Below are 19,077 nucleotides of genomic sequence, written 5' to 3'. Positions count from 1 at the left end.
AGTGAGTTCCAGCCTCTGTCTGTTGATGCTTTGAGTGGCCTGGCAGTAGACTCTTCCGAGGACTGTACCTGCTCGTGGTTAAATGTGTCATCTGATGCTGTGTGTGAGTCAATGGGAGAAGCTGATGAGTCCGAGGTGGAGAACGAGACAGCCCACTCTCTCTCCAGAGACTCTGCTCAACTGGCACCCACCAGAACCCAGTCTGACAAGGTCGGAGGCCGAGAGGAAAAGGAAGACTCACCTGTGGAAAACTTACCTGGCTCCAGTGTGTCCCCTGCCTCACACATGACCGACTCTGACTCCCCAACTGATGTTTCTGACTTAGGCGAAACCCCTAATGTCACCTCACCTGTTACTATGACTGATAGTCAGACACCTACACAAGCACAAGGGCCTGAGACACAGGTAGTCAGGACACATACTGGCAGGGTTGCTAAGGCAGTTAATTGCCTGATAGAGAACATGGTGCAGAAACCACTCACCAAGGGTTTTGTGAAGGAGTCAATAGAAGGTCACTGTCTTTACTCACCCTATTTCAGATAGAAGGAAAAAGTAGAGACTTAAGTGCTGTGATATACTTTTCTTTATTACTTTTCTTTATCGCGTGTAGTTTGACTTGAGCAATGAGATGTTCATATGGGAGGGAAAGTGTTCCAAGATTTTTTATGGTGTAAAAGGCATCATATTCACTAGAAGAGGCAGTAGTCTGATCAACTACTGTTTTCTTTCAACTTACTTTGTAAGTAGCTTTATATGCTGTGTATGGGAAAGTCCCCAGAGTTATCTTGGACCAAGTGAACATGAGCCTTGTTTTGTATCTTTTGTTTATTTTTTTTACCCTCTACGCGTTAAAGATTTTGGCGAAATTAAAGATGGGTGAATGTAACAGGTTAAAGAATGACAAATATTTTTGTAACCTTTCATTTTATATTTTGTGATTATTTGAGTTTTATTTCACCAAAATCTTGTATTGTTCATAGTAGCTTATAGGCATTGGGAGATTTATTTGTTGTGTAACTGCGCCCTCTGTTGGATGGTGGCAGCTATAGGCTGCATTTTCATGTCCCTTTTCTCAGTCTGCATTCTACGAGACAGAGAGAGGTACGTGTCCACAGCAGTGCAATGTAAACTTGAAATATACCTGTTGTAACTTTAGTTTGAGTGCACATGATAACTTGTACATGCATTTCACGATGAGTGCACATAAATTTAGTCATGTTGTGTCGAGAACATTGATGTTTTGAGTGCTTTAGAGATTAACATAGCTAACCTCGTGGTTTGTTTTGCTGTATGCTAGCGCTCGCCATTCTATCTTCATGTGATATAGCCCAAATGTTTCAGTTGTCCTTTTTCTTATGTTAGGCTGACTCATTCTGTGAAGATAGAAACCGGAATCTTTGTTCTCATGTGAATTTGTACAGGTACGTAGCCTACTCCCAGTGCCAGGTTTAAAATGTAATGTGTTCATTGGAATGTTTTCTTGTATGGTTTAATGTTCAATGGCACTGAGCAGCAAGATATAAAGCACGTGCATTTTTCATCATGCATGTTACTGTACGGTATGTGTTGGCTAGTCAAAGGAAGGTGGTTTACTTCATGTTGCATAATGTTAAATGTAAAAGCTAAAAGCAATTAGTTAATAACAGAAATAACATGCAACATGACACATACAAATACACATGCTACACATGAGCCTAATGCGAGGTGTAGCCCTGTCTAGATTAAAAACCTATCCAAAAAGATAAATAAGCAATAAATAAGTTCAGATAAATAAGTAATAAATAAGTTCTGTTTATAAGTTAATTTCATTAAAATGCATTTATTTGTGATTGAGAATTACATAAAATCCATGTCAGTTCATATTTCATACAAAAGGTTAAAAATAACTATGGTTGACATTACATGTGAGAATTATATGTTAATAAGCAATGTTGTTTAGTACGGTGTATAGGCATCTGATGTACTCATTTGTATCCTTATTCTACCTGTCAGTTTGCTCGGTTCCCATAGTTATGAAAACCTCTCATCCAATCAAACCGGCTAAGGGGGTGGGACATCTGGGACTTACAGGGAACAACAACAGAGAGAGACGGGACACATGAGTGGGAAAAACACATGCGATGTAACGTGTGCTATCGGGCCGAGTATTGCCTTCATTTCCAGGGTTAAATGCAGAGTTTGCCAGAGGAACAGGGCATACTAAGGTGTACTGAAGGTAAATGTTTATGGAAGTTGGGGTAAATACAGACTGTTTTACTACTGTTTGTGATGATGAGTGCTAAGCGTGATGAGTGTCTAGCTCGTGCTAACATGCTAGTAGTGCTTTTACACACATTGGAATGTAGTAGCCTAATGTTACTCTATGTGTTTAATGTGTGTACTGAGGTATGCTATGTGAACTCGGAAGGAGCTCACAGAATTGCACAGAGACTACGAATGAGTGATTTAGAGCCGTGTGTATATGCTCGCCAGGGAATCCAGACCAGGACACGCATCTTGGACCTTTTTTTGTTTATCCTTGACGGCGAGTGGCAGCTAGTGGCAGTGGGTGTGACCAGTCAGCAGTCCCTGGGTTTTTCTTTCCTCTCTCCCTCCTCATTTATTCACAGCATTCATCCACATTCCTGACAAGCAGCATACAAACTGACTGAGGACCGACTGTGAGTAAAGACAGTTACAAATACACTGGATCGACTCATTGTGTTTTATTTCACTTGTTTAAGTGAAGCGGTCACCCGGTTTAAGACCTCACTGCTCACAAGCAACGATTCAGGCCTGCACCGTTTGTTTTTTTGGGTTGTGTGCACACAAGGGTTTATGTTAAATGTAAAATAATTTGCTTTGTATTTATTACGTTATTCATATAAAAAAGGCAAGTTAAACTTGGAGGAATTTCTGTTTATTCTTAGTAGGATTTTACATTATTTAATTTTAAGTTCTACTAAGTGGAGGCACCCAAATAACTTACCTTATTTCTGAAAAGAAGAAAAAAGAGAGTCTTCTCCTTAGTTACATTTTATTAAGCTTAATACAGCACCACACACCAATAAAATTAAGAACCCAGAGCCTGCCCTAATAGTTAAGGTGATTCCTCAGTTCATAGGGCAGGGGCTACATAAATGGAGGCACCGCTGGGATATTTGTAATTTTTATTTTCCTAGAATTAGATTGCTTTATAAAGTAAATGACAATTTCCCCTGAACTGTTTTAATTAGTAAAGCAATTTTTTTTAAATAGTGCACAGTGCAGTAAACCCAAACAGCTACCAACATGAGTAAATCCGCCCAACTTGAGTTAAGTAACTGGTGCAGAGGGGAGGGAATATCTGTAAAACAAGCCCTCATGTTGTATGGTGTCTCAGAAGATGAGGACATTTCAGTCATAGAGGACGTAATGCAAACTATCAAAATACTGGGCAAAGTCAGAGTGAGAGGAAAAATGTTTGACAGTAAAACCCAAACTGTTACTGTTTTGTGTGAGTGTAGGGAAGAAATAGATCTGTCCAGAGTCCCACCAGAACTAACCTCACCCACAGAAGGTATTAGTTGGACAATAGTGATAGCTCATCCTCAAAAAGACAATACAGACGACTTCTCTGAGAAATTAGCTCAGTTTCTCCAAAATGAGGGAAAAACGATGGAAGACATCCCAACAGTAAACCCCAGTGGAAGTGAATGGACCAGCGATCCTGAATCCATAATTCGTGCGGTTGGTGAAGTATTGAGGCAAAGCCCCAAGTCCAGTGAGAGTAACAACTATCGCCGTCTCAGAACCTTTTCAGGTATCAAATCAAATCAAGTTTATTTGTACAGCGCTTTTAACAATAAACATTGTCACAAAGCAGCTTTACAGAATTTGAACGACTTAAAACATGAGCTAATTTTATCCCTAATCTATCCCCAATGAGCAAGCCTGTGGCGACGGTGGCAAGGAAAAACTCCCTCAGACGACATGAGGAAGAAACCTCGAGAGGAACCAGACTCAAAAGGGAACCCATCCTCATTTGGGCAACAACAGACAGCCTGACTATAATATTAGCAGTTTTAACAGGTATAACCCTCAACTGTTCTCATGGGGCCGTCCTTCACAGGAGTGGGGCGATAAAACTCCGACCAGACACAGGGCACCAGGATGGATCAAGCAGGTCCGAGGGGCAGAAGAGGCTAGCATCTCAATCCCAGGATCAACATGTAACTCAGAGGGACAGATGGGGGGGGGGGGGGGGAGAGAGAGAGAGAGAAAGAAAACACGTTGTTAGGTATGCCCTAAAAATGACAAGTATTAAATCTGTGTGGTAGGCTCGCAGAGACGAGAGTCTTTACATCAGGCATAAAACACAATGGCATGTTAATATGGTAAAAAAAATATCATGACCTGCTCTGGCTGGATGCTTGATTGGGTGATGGGAGCACACTCCTCAGCAATGATGAGATGCAGATGGGACCCTTAGGCCTGGCCAAGACAATTCAGTTACATTTCACCGGGTCTGGGACATGCGACAGAATGTCTGACGGCCGATTCCCTGCAGGCTACGATAGCCAGTCGAGGTCCCCACCGTCTCCACCAAAAGATTTCCTGTTGACTCCATGTAACTCAGAGGGACAGATTTGGGGTGGGGGGGGGAGAGAAAGAAAACACAGGTGGTTAGGTATGCCCAGTGTCACCTGAATAAGTAGGAACAGTATACATATTGCACCGAGTACAAGCAGGGACTCTGGCAACTAACTATGACAGCATAACTAAAAGGAGAGAGCCAGAAGGTAACACAGGCATGAGGGAGCCCCGGGACATAAAGCAGCCAGCCACTGCACCGTCAACAAACTCGAGTGAGCAAGCGAGTGGGGACTGACAGCATCCATACATCCCAGTTTACCAAAACACACTATGTCTGAGGACCCTCCAGATCTACTCCTTTATCTCATAAACACCATTAACAAAAGGCTTGACTAAACAGATATGTTTTCAGCCTAGACTTAAATGCTGAGACTGTGTCTGATTCCCGAACATTACTTGGAAGGCTGTTCCATAACAGTGGGGCTTTGTAAGAAAAGGCTCTGCCCCCTGATGTAGCCTTCACTATACGAGGTACCAGCAGATAGCCTGCACCTTTTGATCTAAGTAGGCGTGGCGGGTCATAGAGGAGCAGAAGTTCACTCAGGTACTGTGGTGCGAGACCATTTAGTGCTTTAAAGGTCAATAGTAGTATTTTATAATCAATACGAAATTTGATTGGGAGCCAATGCAGTGTGGATAAGACAGGCGTGATGTGGTCATATTTTCTAGTTCTAGTAAGGACTCTTGCTGCAGCATTTTGAACTAACTGGAGCTTGTTTATGTACTTATTGGAACATCCAGACAGTAAGGCATTACAATAATCCAACCTGGAGGTAACGAAAGCATGGACTAGTTTTTCTGCATCATGCAATGACATTAAATTTCTTATCTTTGCAATATTTCTGAGATGAAAGAAAGCTATCCGGGTGATGTTATCAATGTGAGTTTCGAATGAAAGACTGGGGTCAATAATCACTCCGAGGTCTTTTACTGCTGCACGTGAAGAAACAGAAAGGCCATCCAGAGTTACTGTGTAATCAGAAAACTTACTTCTAGCTGTATGTGGTCCTAGCACAAGTACTTCCGTCTTGTCAGAGTTAAGCAGAAGGAAATTTATAAGCATCCAGTGTCTAATGTCCTTAACACATTCCTCAATTTTATTAAGCTGGTGTCTCTCATCAGGTTTTGCAGAGACATACAACTGTGTGTCATCAGCATAACAGTGGAAACTAATACAATGTTTACGAATAATATCGCCCAGAGGTAACATATAGTTCCTAACCCTACTCATAATTCCATTCAAAAAGTTAAACTTTCATAGATTATAGATTCAGGGCCCACAATTTAAACGATTTCAAGTATTTATTTGTTTATTTTTACATAATTTGGGCTTCTAGCTCATAAAACCCACGAAAACAGGAATTCAAAAAATTAGAATACTGTGAACAAATCACCATTTACTTCTCAGTTTTTGCAGAAAAAAAGAAAAATTAGGATCACATCAAATCAATCAAAATATGGTACTTTCAAAACGATATGTCAATCTTCAATACTTGGTTGGGAATCCCTTTGCCTTAAATCACTGCGTCGATGCGACGTGGCATTGGGGCAATCAGCCTGTGGCATTGCCTGGGAGTTATGGAAGCCCAGATTTCCTTGATGCTTGCTGTCAGCTCTTCTTTGTTGTTGGGTCTGGTGCCCCTCATTTTCCTCTTGAGAGTACCCCATAGATTCTCAATGGGGTTTAGGTCCGGCGAGTTGGCTGGCCAGTCAAGCACTGTGATGGCATGGACATCAAACCAGGTTTTGGTTCTTCTGGCGGTATGGGCAGGGGCCAGGTCCTGCTGGAAGATGAAATCTGCATCTCCATACAGATCCTCAGCAGAAGGAATCATGAAGTCCTCTAAAGCATTCTGGTAGACTGTTGTGGTGACCTTAGATTTAAGAAAGCAGAGTTTACCAACACCTGCACCGGACATTGCACCTCAAATCATGACTGACTGTGGATATTTCACACTGGACCTCAAGCAGCTTGGGTTCTGTTCCTCACCCGTCTTCTTCCAAATCCTTGGACCTTGATTCCCGAATGAAAGGCACACTTTACTTTCATCAGAAAAGAGGACCTTGGACCACTGGCCAACAGTCCAGTCCTTTTTCTCCTTGGCCCAGTTGAGATGCTTCCTACATTGGCTCAGGTTCAGAAGTGGCTTGACCCGAGGAACCCGACAGTTGTAGCCCATCTCCTGGATGCGTCTGAATGTGGTGTTTTTTGAAGCTGTGACTCCCGCCTCATTCCACTCTTTCTGGATCTCTGCCAGATTCTTGAATCTTCTCTGTTTGATAATCTGCTGAAGCCCACGGTCATCTCTTTTGCTGGTGCATCTTCTCCTGCCACATTTTGCCCTTCCACTAGACTTTCCATTGATATGCTTGGACACAGCAGTCTGTAAACAGCCAGCCTCCTTAGCTATGAACTTTTGTGGCTTACCCATCCTATAAAGGGTATCAATGATGGTCTTCTGGCCAGTTGTCAAGTCTGCAGTCTTCCCCATATTGAACCGAACTGAGACAATTGAACCAAACTGAAGAAATTTAATGACACCTGGGGAAACCTGTGCAGGTGCTTTGAGTTTAGTAGATGATTAGTGTGTGACACTCAGTTTAAAACATTCATGCCCTGCAAAATTTGGGCTGATTTGTTCACAGTATTCTAATTTTTTGAATTCCTGTTTTCGTGGGTTTTATGAGCTGGAAGCCCAAATTATGTAAAAATAAACAAATAAATACTTGAAATCGTTTAAATTGTGGGCCCTGAATCTATAATCTATGAAAGTTTAACTTTTTGAATGGAATTATGGAAATTAAACAACTTTTCCATGATATTCTAATTTTTTGGAAAGGGTCTGTATATATATATATATATATATATATATATATATATATATATATACACACACACACACACACACACATATACACACTATATATATATATGTATGTATATATGTATGTATATATATATATATATATATATATATATATATATATATATATATATATATATATGTGTGTGTGTGTATATGTGTATATATATATATATATATATATATATATATATATATATATATATATATATGTGTATATATACTGGGTGCGATTTGCTGGGGGGGATCATCCCCCCCGCTGGTTTTTATCTCTGCTGAAAAAAAATCCTCGGGGACAACCCTGTCAATAAAACAAACAAACCAAAAAAAAAAAGTTGACATGACAGGCATGTTGTGAGACAGTTTTCTATGGTCTACATTGCACTCACTTTCAAAATGACCCGAAGTGGCAGCTTTGATGTTCACGAACTTCCCCAGCAAATAGATACATTGTAGATAATAACAATATCCACAGTGTGAACGTGGATTTAGCGCCATGAATCACATCCTTACTGATGAGCGCAACAGAATGAATGTATCCACACTGAACAGCCTTCTTTTCCTCGCTGTCAATGGGTCAGACGTGCGTTCCTTCCCTGCTGAGAAATTCGCAGAAATGTGGATTAAAGAAGGGCGAAACGCGGCGGATAGCGCACCGACAGGAAAGCAGAAAAGGCCACATGAACTGCGCCATCAGAGCAAACTGTTCATTTAGTATTCATGTATTTTAGTGATTTTCGAGTCACTGTCCATTTAATCCGGAGGGAGAGAAACATCACAGCAACGCGACAAGCAATGCGAACTTTGTTGTGTGTTAGTGTTCGTGTATTTAGTCAGAGAGATAGGAAGATGAATTTACTATCTCTGGTTTAGTGTTCGTTTTCATTTAGTGTTATTCATTTGATATCATTGGATGTTATTGAGCTGTTAGCCTATTGTTACCTTAATTTTGTGACGTTTCATGATTAAAAAAAAAAAAAAACATCCCCCCTTCTGGTTTTTTGACAAATCGCACCCTGTATATATATATATATATATATATATATATATATATATATATATATATATATACACACACACACACACACAACCTCTTAAAAGCATTATAATGGCATATAAGCAGTCGTATAAATTGTAGTATGTAATTATTTAATGTGGCCAAACACAGTAAGGTGCAGAGTGTGAGTCCAAGTCCAGATCAAGCCTCCAGCAGAGCTTTTACAGCCCTGAGGAAGAAGCTATTTTGGTGTCTTGCTGTTTGTGACTTTATGACCCTAAGCCTTCCATAGGGAAGGGTGTCAAAAAGACATTGTCCGGGGTGAGTACAGTCAGTCCTAATCTTTGTGCCTCTTTTTCTCAGCCTGGCAGAGTAGATCTGTTCCAGGGATTGGAGAGGGGTACCAATGATTTTAGATGCAGTCCTGATGATCCACTGCAGATCTTTCCTCTCCTCTGAGGTGGAGCTGGAGAACCACACTAGGGTATTTAAGTATTATTTAGATATCCAGACTCACACTCCATTTCGGTAGGTGGCGGTAATGCTTCCAAAAGTTGTTTGCCAACCGCCATTAAAAAGGAGGAAGAAGAAGGTTGGGCTAAGTGTCCTCCAGTCCAGCTGGTGGCGGTAACGCGTCCAGTAGCTGCTTCTCCAACCGCCAGGAAATACTGGAGAAGAAAAAAACGCTGCTCGTCAGAGCCGCTTTAGCCCCTCGAGTTATAAAAATAAAAACGCGTTATTGTGTCTGGCTCTGAGGATTTAAAACCCTGAGGTAAGTTAAACTGAAGGTGTGTGGTCGAATCCCAAATATATCTCCACTTTACTGTTTTAGGAACTCCGTTCAGTATGAAATAATGCCGTGTGCACCCTAGATAGTGCACTATTTATCCACTCAGGAGAGAGTTGTAGTTTGGCTAACCTGTTTAGTTGTATATTGAAAGTATTTAAATCTTCACTTCAAGTTTATTTCCATCACGGGTTGTTTTTTTTTTTCTCTTTCTCTAAATTGCGACTTCCTCGCAATTCCAACTTTTTATTTCTCAAAATTTCAACTTGATTTCTCACAGACTTTTTTTTTCCCCCTCTGGGTTTTTATTTATTTTTTTAAATTGTTGTTGTTATTATTATTATTATTATTAAGCTAATCAGGCAGCCTCACCCCCTCTGCAGTGTGTTGAGCAGAAAGCTTTACACACTGAAAATGAAAATGGATGAAATCATAGGGGACTGTTTTAGGCATGGTTTCCCGACCCGGGAGGTCTTGTTGTTGGAAGAATCGTATGGTGTTGAGCTCGAAGCCTCTGATCCCTGGAGAGAGAGAACTGTGTCTAACAATTAGCTCTGGCAGCAATGAAACCTCTTACTTTAACTCAGGGCTAAAGGCCAGGAGCAAGATCAATGTAATTCTATTTTATATTAATCTTTTGTCAAATATCTGTCACGTTTTGCATTTTGTGAATTTTTTTTTTTTTTTTTTTTTTAACCTTGCACAATACCAGAAAAATTCAGTTGAAATCAAGCCATTTGAGGCGAATTGGAAAAACTTGGCATTTGCATTTCCCGGCAAACATTGATTTTCGTGACGTTGCGTGCGGAACGCCTCCCTCTGAATCCTACGTCAGCGCTGTTTTTTTATGAGAAAATGACCTGGTGGTTTTCTGCAAATTTCTTCAATGTTATCATGTAATTATTAAAATGGTTAACAGATGTATCATAGGAGGATGTAGCAACACCAAGCTTGATGGGATTAGTACTCATCGTTTCCCCAAAGCCCAGACAATGAGAGAGAAATGGGAGCGCTTCGTGCGAGGCACCCGGAAAAAGCCGAGGACCAAAGCAGAGCCGAGAAAAAGACCAAGAAAATCGGCAATTCACAAGTCGACTGTTGCCAGGGTAAGAAATAAGAGAGACTATACTCTAAATTAGGTGTTCCCGTGCTTGTGTGGTACACGGATAATGTTATTTATTGACGCACACGAAAGTGCTGGGTGATAATACTTACTTAGATTAGATAGAACTTCATTGATCCCTTTGTGAGGGTTCCCTCGGGGAAATTAAAAAGATACAGTCCACAGCCTGGTAAAAAAGCAGCCAAAGTAGAGTCCAAAGTAGTGTGGTTAAAGTCCCCAGAAATGATGATAAATGCCTGAGGGTGCTGTGTCTGCCGCCTTGCTGTGACAGAGTGAATCCCCTCACATGCTGTGTCTGCCCTCGGAGGGATGAAAACACAGATGGTCATGCTAGCGGCTCCAAGTCCGGGCAACGTAAGACTGTCTTTACGGAGAAATGTCCCGGGTTACACCAGCGGTTGTTCACGTAAATGATGAGTCCCCCACCTTTGCCTTTCCCGCATGCTTTAATGTCTCTGTCGGCTCTCACAGCAGTGAATCCCTGCAGGTCCACGTTAGCATCCAGTACAAGGTGTGTTAGCCATGTCTCTGTAAAAATAAATAAGCTGCTCTCCCGGTAAATCCGCTGGTTGTTCAGTGCGGATAGCTTGTCGACCTTATTCGGCAGGGAGTTCACATTCCCCATGATGATGGAGGGAATGGATGGTTTATAGCGCCACTGGTTGTCCGCTAGCCTTTAGCTTAGCCCCAGCTTTGCAGCCCCTGGGTTTCCTCCTCAGCTCCGCCAGGAGGGGGTGTCGTATCCCGGCTCGTCCCATTGTTTTCAGGGCCAGCAGCTCCTCTATCGAATAAGCGAGAAAACTGGCTCCTGGTTGTGTGTTAAAGTTAAAAATATCCATGGGATATGAAGAAAAACACACTGTCTTTGTAAGAAGAGCAGAAAAGTAAAAACATGGAAAAAGAGGTTTACAGAGCTACTGGAGAGGCAGCCATCTCGCACAGCACCCAAGGTCACATTTTCTTTACATTTTACTTCACATGTATCAAGGGATATACAACGTGTTAGGGCTTGAGATCTTGGGATCTGTCAAACACATTAAATGTACAGTTGTACTCATAAGTTTACATACCCTGGCAGAATTTTTGCTTTCTTGGCCTTTTTTCAGAGAATATGAATGATAACACAAACTTTTTTCCCCACTCATGGTTAGTGGTTGGGTGAAGCCATTTATTGATAAACAACTGTGTTTTCTATTTTTATATCATAATGACGACAAAAAACATCCAAATGACCCTGATCAAAAGTTTACATACCCCAGTTCTTAATACCGTGTATTGCCCCCTCTAACATCAATGACAGCCTGAAGTCTTTTGTGGTCGTTGTGAATGAGGCTCTTTATTTTCTCAGATGGTAAAGCTGCCCATTCTTCTTGGCAAAAAGCCTCCAGTTCCTGTAAATTCCTGGGCTGTCTTGCATGACCTGCGCGTTTGAGATCTCCCCAGAGTGGCTCGATGATATTGAGGTCAGGGGACTGAGATGGACACTCCAGAACCTTCACTTTGTTCTGCTGTAGCCAATGACAGGTCGACTTGGCTTTGTGTTTTGGATCATTGTCATGTTGGAACGTCCAAGTACGTCCCATGCGCAGCTTCCGGGCTGATGAGTGCAAATTTGCCTCCAGTATTTGCTGATAACGTGCTGCATTCATCTTTCCTTCAACTGTGACCAAGTTTCCTGTGCCTTTGTAGCTCACACATCCCCAAAACATCAGCGATCCACCTTCGTGCTTTACAGTAGGAATGGTGTTCCTTTTATCATTGGCCTTGTTGACACCTCTCCAAATGTAACGTTTATGGTTGTGGCCAGAAAGTTCAATTTTGGTCTCATCACTCCAAATTACCTTGTTCCAGAAGTTTTGAGGCTTGTCTCTGTGCTGTTTGGCATAAATTTTTGTTGGTCTACCTGACCATGGTTTGGTTTTAACAGAGCCCCTGATTTTCCATTTGTTAATCACAGTTTGAACACTGCTGACTGGCATTATCAATTCTGTGGATATCTTTTTGTATCCCTTTCCTGTTTTATACAGTTCAACTACCTTTTCCCGTAGATCCGTTGACAATTTTTTGCTTTCCCCATGACTCAGAATCCAGAAACATCAGTGGTTGAATGAAAGATGCAAGGGTCTGTCTGGATCCCAGAAACTCACTCAGCTTTTATGCACACACTGATTACAAGCAAACAGATCACAGGTGAGGATGCTACCTTTAGTAGCCATTCAAACCCATTTGTGTCAACTTCTGTGCATGTTATCAGGCCAAAATCACCAGGGTATGTGAACTTTTGATCAGGGTCATTTGGGTAGTTTCTGTTGTCATTATGATTTAAAAAGAGAAAACACAGTCGTTTGACAATAAATGGTTTCACCCAACCACTAAGCATGAGTGGAAAATGTTTATCATTCATATTCTCTGGAAAATGGTCAAAGAATCATATATTCTGCCAGGGTATGTAAACTTGTGAGCACAACTGTATATCAGGCCTTTACACTAATTTGGGCATATCAAAGGAGCGAAGCGACTGCGTGAACAAGCGTAGTGATAAATACATAAAACAAAAATCTCCTTAGTATGAGTCTCATACAGAACATTGAATATTTGGCACAGCAAGATGATTATATCATATATGGTCACGTGATGTTTTGGTTGGCAAGAGGCTATTTATAAATGGCTGATCGGAGTTATCGGGTCATAAATTATGGTAGTGTTGTGTTATCGGCTGTACATACGGATTTGATAATGATCCCAAGAGCTTTTACCGTATTCCAAAAAAAACCTGAAGCTCGCCGAAAGCTTTGGATCACTAACAAGTGGGAACCTACTGACAATGACCGTGTTTGCTTTCGACACTTTATATCTGGTAAGACACATGACTTATTTTGTTTTGCGGTTTAATATTATGATGCAGGCCTAGAAATTCATATTTTTTTTCACAAGCCAGCTGGACTAGTTACCTTCCAAAGTAACTAGCCAAACAGAAAATCAACTAGCCAAAATTTGTTCATGTATGAATTTTATTCATAACTCATTCACTTATTTTTATTGTGATAACCTTTGACTAATATATATTCATTATTTTGTTTACCTTTTTCATGGGTGTGTTCTACCCTCGGAAAACACGACAGAGTTTCGTAGATGGTAGCTGTCTGGCCAGCCTCGGGGTTTTTTTTTTTTTTTTTTTTTTTTTTAAAGTAAGTTGTCTTCATGCCTTCCTTTGACAGGTACCGGACTATGAAGATGTCGTGTTTCTCCATAGTCCTATCTGTCGACTCGTCAAGGCCAATTCCTATAAAGGGGCTCTTCTGGAGTTCTTTGATGAGACTAGTAACGAGCACTTGCAATGTAAAAATGAATACAAAAATCTTATGGGTTGTATATCTAGTATACTTTTTATAGGATTCTTCTAGTCAGCTGAGTTGTTCATTGTCCACCTATTGTCAAAATAAACCACCTATAAAACCTAAAAAAAACCCAAAACAATAGGTTAGTAATAAATTGGATATCATCAAACTAACCTTATCCAAGGAAGCAAAGTTGAATACCGTCGGGGATTCTTTCGTGCAGTTTCCACCCCTCCTTAGGTTGATGTCCTGCACTCCATGGTTTTGCTGAAATTTTAGGAAGGATGGATATTTCCTGAAAGAAGAAAATGCATTTTCTTCTAAGCAATGAGCATATACCCATACTGAGAGCAGTGGGCAGCGATGCTACAGCACCCAGAGAGCAATTAGGGGTTAGGTGCCTTGCTCAAGATGGGTTGGAAGATGGCACCTGTGTGTTTGGCTGGCCATCTCCCTCTGAGTGTGTTGCTGTTTTTCTCAAGTCTGTTGTTTGTTATACGGAGTGTCTCACCGCTGCAGGTGTATGATCGCCTGACACTTCTTAATATTCATGAGTCTTTGGAAAAACTGTCGATCTGCGGCTCTGATGGACATTCAGAGATGCCTTCACCTTTTCTGGTGTTCATATCTCCACATCTACGGCATCTTTCCTGCTGGCTACCTCGCAGCAGTCGCCACAGAAGACTGGGAAAGCGAGGAGGAGTTCTCATTAAACTTAAATCTTACCTGGCTTCTTCTCGTCATGATCCCCGTCGTTTATTAGCCGGATCCTCCATGGACTACAGGGGCTACGATCTGTGGAGTTCCACGGAGTACAGGTATCTGTGGCTCCAACCGGTTCTCCATGATACCGGGGTGCTGTTCCCATGTTGTCGGCTAGTGCGGACCTGTCAGCGGGGCTGTGTGCTGGGGAATCTTCACTCGCTCACCCGCTCCTCTCACCAGTCTGGCTGTTGCTCAGCTCATACTGCGCTGATTAACACCAGATCTCTCACAAATAAGACATTTATTCTGAATGACTTCTTTACAACACATGATCTGGATTTCCTCTTGGTGACAGAGACCTGGTTGAAACCAGGTGAGAACAGCGCCTTTTCGGAGCTCCTCCCTCCCGGCTGTTCTTTTTTCAGCACCCCGGAAGCTGCTGGTCGTGGCGGCGGTCTGGCTGCTATATTTAAGGAGAGTTTCAGATGCCGAATGTTAACCACTTAAAATTATTCCAGCTTTGAACTGCAGCTGTTTGTGATCGCCCTCGCCTGCCCCGTGCTGTGTGCCACAGTCTATCGTCCTCCCAAATTTAATAAGGACTTTATTCAAGAGTTCTGAGTTTTTGTCTGATTTTATTGTTAAGTTTGATAAACTATTGATTTGTGGAGACTTTAATATTCATGTTTGTTGTGCAGCAAGTCAACTGGCTAATGAGTTTAAAGGCCTTTTGGATTCCTTTGGTCTCACCCAGTCTCTTAATGCACCAACACATGAGCATGGGCGCACTCTCGATCTTATTTCTCACGGGCTTTCAGTTTCCCTCAGAGAAATAGTGGACACTGCCATTTCGTATCACCTCCCCATTGTTTTTGATTTTGCTGCCCCCCCCCCCCCCCCCACCTGCCAATAAGCCTGTTTCCCCAGCTCGTAGATGCCGTATCTTTACTTCGTCGACGGCTGGAGAGTTTGCTGTTGCCTTTAGGGACCCTCAGCTGCATGCTGACAGTGGGTTGGTTCCTTCCCTTTGCCCAGAGAGTCTACTCTCCACTTTCCATTCTACTTGTTCTGCGATTCTGAATTCTGTTGCCCCTTTTCGGCAAAAAAGCATCAAAACCAAGTCAGATCCCTGGTTGAATGACCACACCCGTCTGCTTAGGCAACAATGTAGACAGGCTGAACGGCCGTGGAAAAAGGACAAACTGCATGTATCCCTGGGCTGGTTAAGGGACAGTTTCGCTGCTTACCAGAGATCGCTGAAGGAGGCCAAGTCCAAATATCTGTCTTCCATTATAGCCAATAGCTCATCATCCAAGACTGCCATTTAATACTATTGACTGTTATTAATCCACTCCCCACTGTTCTGTCTGATGCCTTCGCCGCAACCTGTGAAGAGTTTGTTTCTTTACTGACAAAGTGGCATCAGTCAGACAGAATATCGGTAACATTGATGTGTCCCTTGATAACGTGGATGCTCCTCCTACACAGTCTGCTGTTTTTGACTGGTTTGAGACTATTTCTCTGTCGTTTTTCACAAAGGTGGTTAGTGGCATGAAACCCACTAACTGCCCCTTAGATGTCATTCCGGCCAAGTTTTTGAAGGTTTTTAATTCTGTTGGGTCAAGTCTGCTTGTTTTTATAAACACTTGTCTTAATTCAGGGTCTGTCCCAGCTGCCTTCAAACTAGGGATGTTAACCGATGACCATTTGACTGATGGTTGACCGAATCAACGTCAACCGGTTAAATTTTTTTTTTTTGGTTGTCTGTTAAAAAAAAAAAAAAATCAATCGTTTTGAAGCTGCCGATTTTGGAGCGGAGAACCTGGAATTCTGTGTTGTAAATGCTTGGGGCATGCCATGCGGTGTAAGGACGACAGCTGACAAATCAGAAACACCCATTCAGTCATGTTCCGCCCTCCTGCCCCAGTTGAAAACAGCTGCCACTCGGCTAAAGAAAAGTGTAGACACAGGCTTTTTAGCTTACAAATTACTAATTTATTTTTTTTTTAATTATTATTAGAAGGCACATCGAGTTTAGTCCTGCCTTGGCCAGTGCATTCTGAAAGTATGTTTCAGTCTGTAGCCAGCAATGCATGTTATTGCAGATCATATCTCTCCACACAAACTAAAGGTGCAGATGCCGCCTTTTTCACGGCTGAATCGTGCAGATCCGATTTTTTGGGGGGGGCGTTGGAGTGTCTGAATAATTTCATCAGAGTAAACTCTGTATTAAAATGACTAAATAAGCAAATGCCGTTACAGTCCATGAAACATAGGAAGTATGAGAAGAAAACAGTAAATCAGAAAGCTGCGCACATTTGCGCAGCTTCCGTGCAAACGTGCGCAGCTTTCTGCTTCCTATGTTTCATGGACTGTAACGGCATTTTCTTATTTAGTAATTTTAATACAGAATTTACTCTGAAGAAATTATTCAGACACTCCAACGCCCCCCCCCCCCCCCCCCCCAAAAAAAAAATCGGATCTGCACGATTCAGCCGTGAAAAAGGCAGCATCCGCCAAAAGGCACGCCGTTTGCATCCCTGTTTAAACTCGTAGGTTAACCGGCTAATGAGGCTCGGTGGTCGGTCAAGATTTTTTTTTTTTTTTTTTTTCTCGCCATCCCTACTTCAAACATGCTGTAGTTAGGCCCCTCCTTAAAAAAAAAAAAACACATCTTGACCCCTCTGTTCTGTCCAATTTTAGGCCTGTCTCCCATTTGCCTTTTCTTTCTAAGGTCTTAGAAAAAGTTTTTATTCAATTAGTCATTTTTAGAGAGAAATTCTAGTCTGGTTTCAGATCCCGACATAGCACTGAGTCAGCACTGTTAAAGGTGCACAATGATATCACTCTGTCTGTGGATGCCAGGAATCCTGCCATGCTGGTGCTGCTCGACCTCACAGCGGCCTTTGATACAGTTGACCGTGCGGTCCTTGTATCTCGCCTAGAGCAGCATGTCAGCATCCGTGGCACTGCTCTCCAATGGTTTAGGTCATACTTGGCAAATAGGAGCTTCGCTGTGATGATTGGTGACTTCTGTTCTTCATATGCATCCCTCTCTTGTGGGGTGCCACAGGGTTCTATTCTCAGCCCTATTCTGTTTTCATTGTACATGCTACCTCTGGGATCAATTATAAAAAAAAAAACACAATCTGCCTTTTCACTTTTATGCTGATTTGCAGATATATTTGCCCATGAGACCCAATGAAAATACGGTGCTTACTAAGTTACTGGAGGGTCATTCCACGCCAAACGTCCGAATGCTCCCGCTCGACCATCTCAGATTTACCTGAAAAAATTCCACGAGGTTCACACACTTCCCAATAGGAAAAGTCCCAAATTTCAGCTCCCAACTCATTATAGTTTTGTCATAAAAAAATATTTAGGCAGCTAACCCCAGACACGTTTTCAGCAGAGTTTTCTAGGGAGCCACTTTCACATTGCTGTATCTAGAAAACTATTTGAGCTAGGTCTTTCAAATTTTCAAGGGCTAATATCTGGCTAAAGTACTCGTAGTATATGGAGTTTTACACATGTGCTTTCGGTTTATCATAGCGTTCTGGCAGCTTGAATTTGCTCAAAAATTCAACTCTTCAAATCTGGCAGCATATTTGAAGGACTGTTGAAAGTGTAATATTAAAGATAGAGGCTTGATATTGCACATGCACCTTACCACACATGCTGTGTACTTTGTATTCAAAAACTGTCCCTCTGTGAAGCATGGTCTAGAAGATATTAAGGTTTAAAAATTGGAAAAAATAATTTGGTGCCATTTTTGGCATGGTATAGCAAAAAAATGATAGGTCCCACCAACATAAAATTGGCTGTTTTTGAAAGATTAGATGTATGTTTCTAACATATCCAAAAATTGTGATGGTGTTTTGCCTTAATGTTGCAAAATGATTTTTTGAAAATGAGGTGTTTGCATATATACACAGCATTCATGGCCTATGAAGGCACTTCCAGATGCTAAGAACACTCCATGAATTTATTTTGCACAGCTTAAACTTAATAAAATGCTTCATTTGATTCATGGTAAAGTACACTAGAAGGATAGCCTATATGCCATTTTTAGGTATTGCAATATTGGAACTCCGGTGAAAACTGAAACTTGTCACAAACCATTACATATCTGTTGTACCATGATTTAAAAGAAAAAAAAAACTGTATGCATTGGCAACTTAGGGAAAGCTATTGTAAATTATCTGAACTCTTTAATGAATCTTTCAGATGCTTCGATGTCACATTCCTGAATTGTATATAGACGTCCAGTTGTAGTTCTAGGAGCATCTATTTTAGAGATGATGTGTTGCACAGGTACCCAGCACAAATCTTCTCTCATTGGCCAGAAGAAACTTTTTGCTGGGCCATGTGGATGCATAAATTGTATCTGAACATCTTGCTGATCTTCAGATGTCTCTCTGATGCTTCCAACCCACCAGTGATGGTCATAAACACAGGTTATATATTGGCCAGGTGTCATGTCACTGATCTGGAGGCCATGTGAAAACTCTTCTTCAATATGTTCTATCTCATAGTTGACCAAAAATCCAGCAATTCCAGACACTCTGCTGACCTCAATTGTTGTGGCATTGACTGGCTTGAAACAGTGATTATCTCTAGTACCTGGCACCGTGAATGCCTTTGCGAAT

The 19,077-nt window shown here is 41.6% G+C and overlaps 1 protein-coding gene across 9 annotated transcripts in view; it reads left to right on the top strand.

The window, feature by feature from the left end:
* The first annotated feature begins 928 nt into the window (after positions 1-928).
* The window catches only part of LOC132896316 (histone-lysine N-methyltransferase PRDM7-like), a 72,572-nt gene continuing 54,423 nt past the window's right edge, over positions 929-19,077 (top strand). Inside the window, exons 1-3 of one of the 9 annotated variants that reach the window (XM_060937058.1) lie at positions 929-1,421; positions 2,011-2,215; positions 2,473-2,660. Coding sequence is in view for 3 of the 9 variants with exons in the window: in XM_060937051.1 (XP_060793034.1) it covers positions 10,255-10,368 (114 nt within the window). In the remaining 6 variants the exon portion in view is untranslated. Of the gene's footprint in view, positions 1,422-1,992; positions 2,661-9,051; positions 9,248-10,181; positions 10,369-19,077 lie in introns of those variants that run through there. The other 8 variants (XM_060937056.1, XM_060937059.1, XM_060937057.1 and 5 more) reach the window with 8 other exon arrangements.

The sequence above is a fragment of the Neoarius graeffei genome, chromosome 13 (genome assembly GCF_027579695.1).
Source record: "Neoarius graeffei isolate fNeoGra1 chromosome 13, fNeoGra1.pri, whole genome shotgun sequence".
Classification (NCBI taxonomy): Eukaryota; Metazoa; Chordata; class Actinopteri; order Siluriformes; family Ariidae; genus Neoarius; species Neoarius graeffei.
Note: the sequence above shows the minus strand (reverse complement) of the source record. Positions and strands in the feature narration are given on the sequence as shown.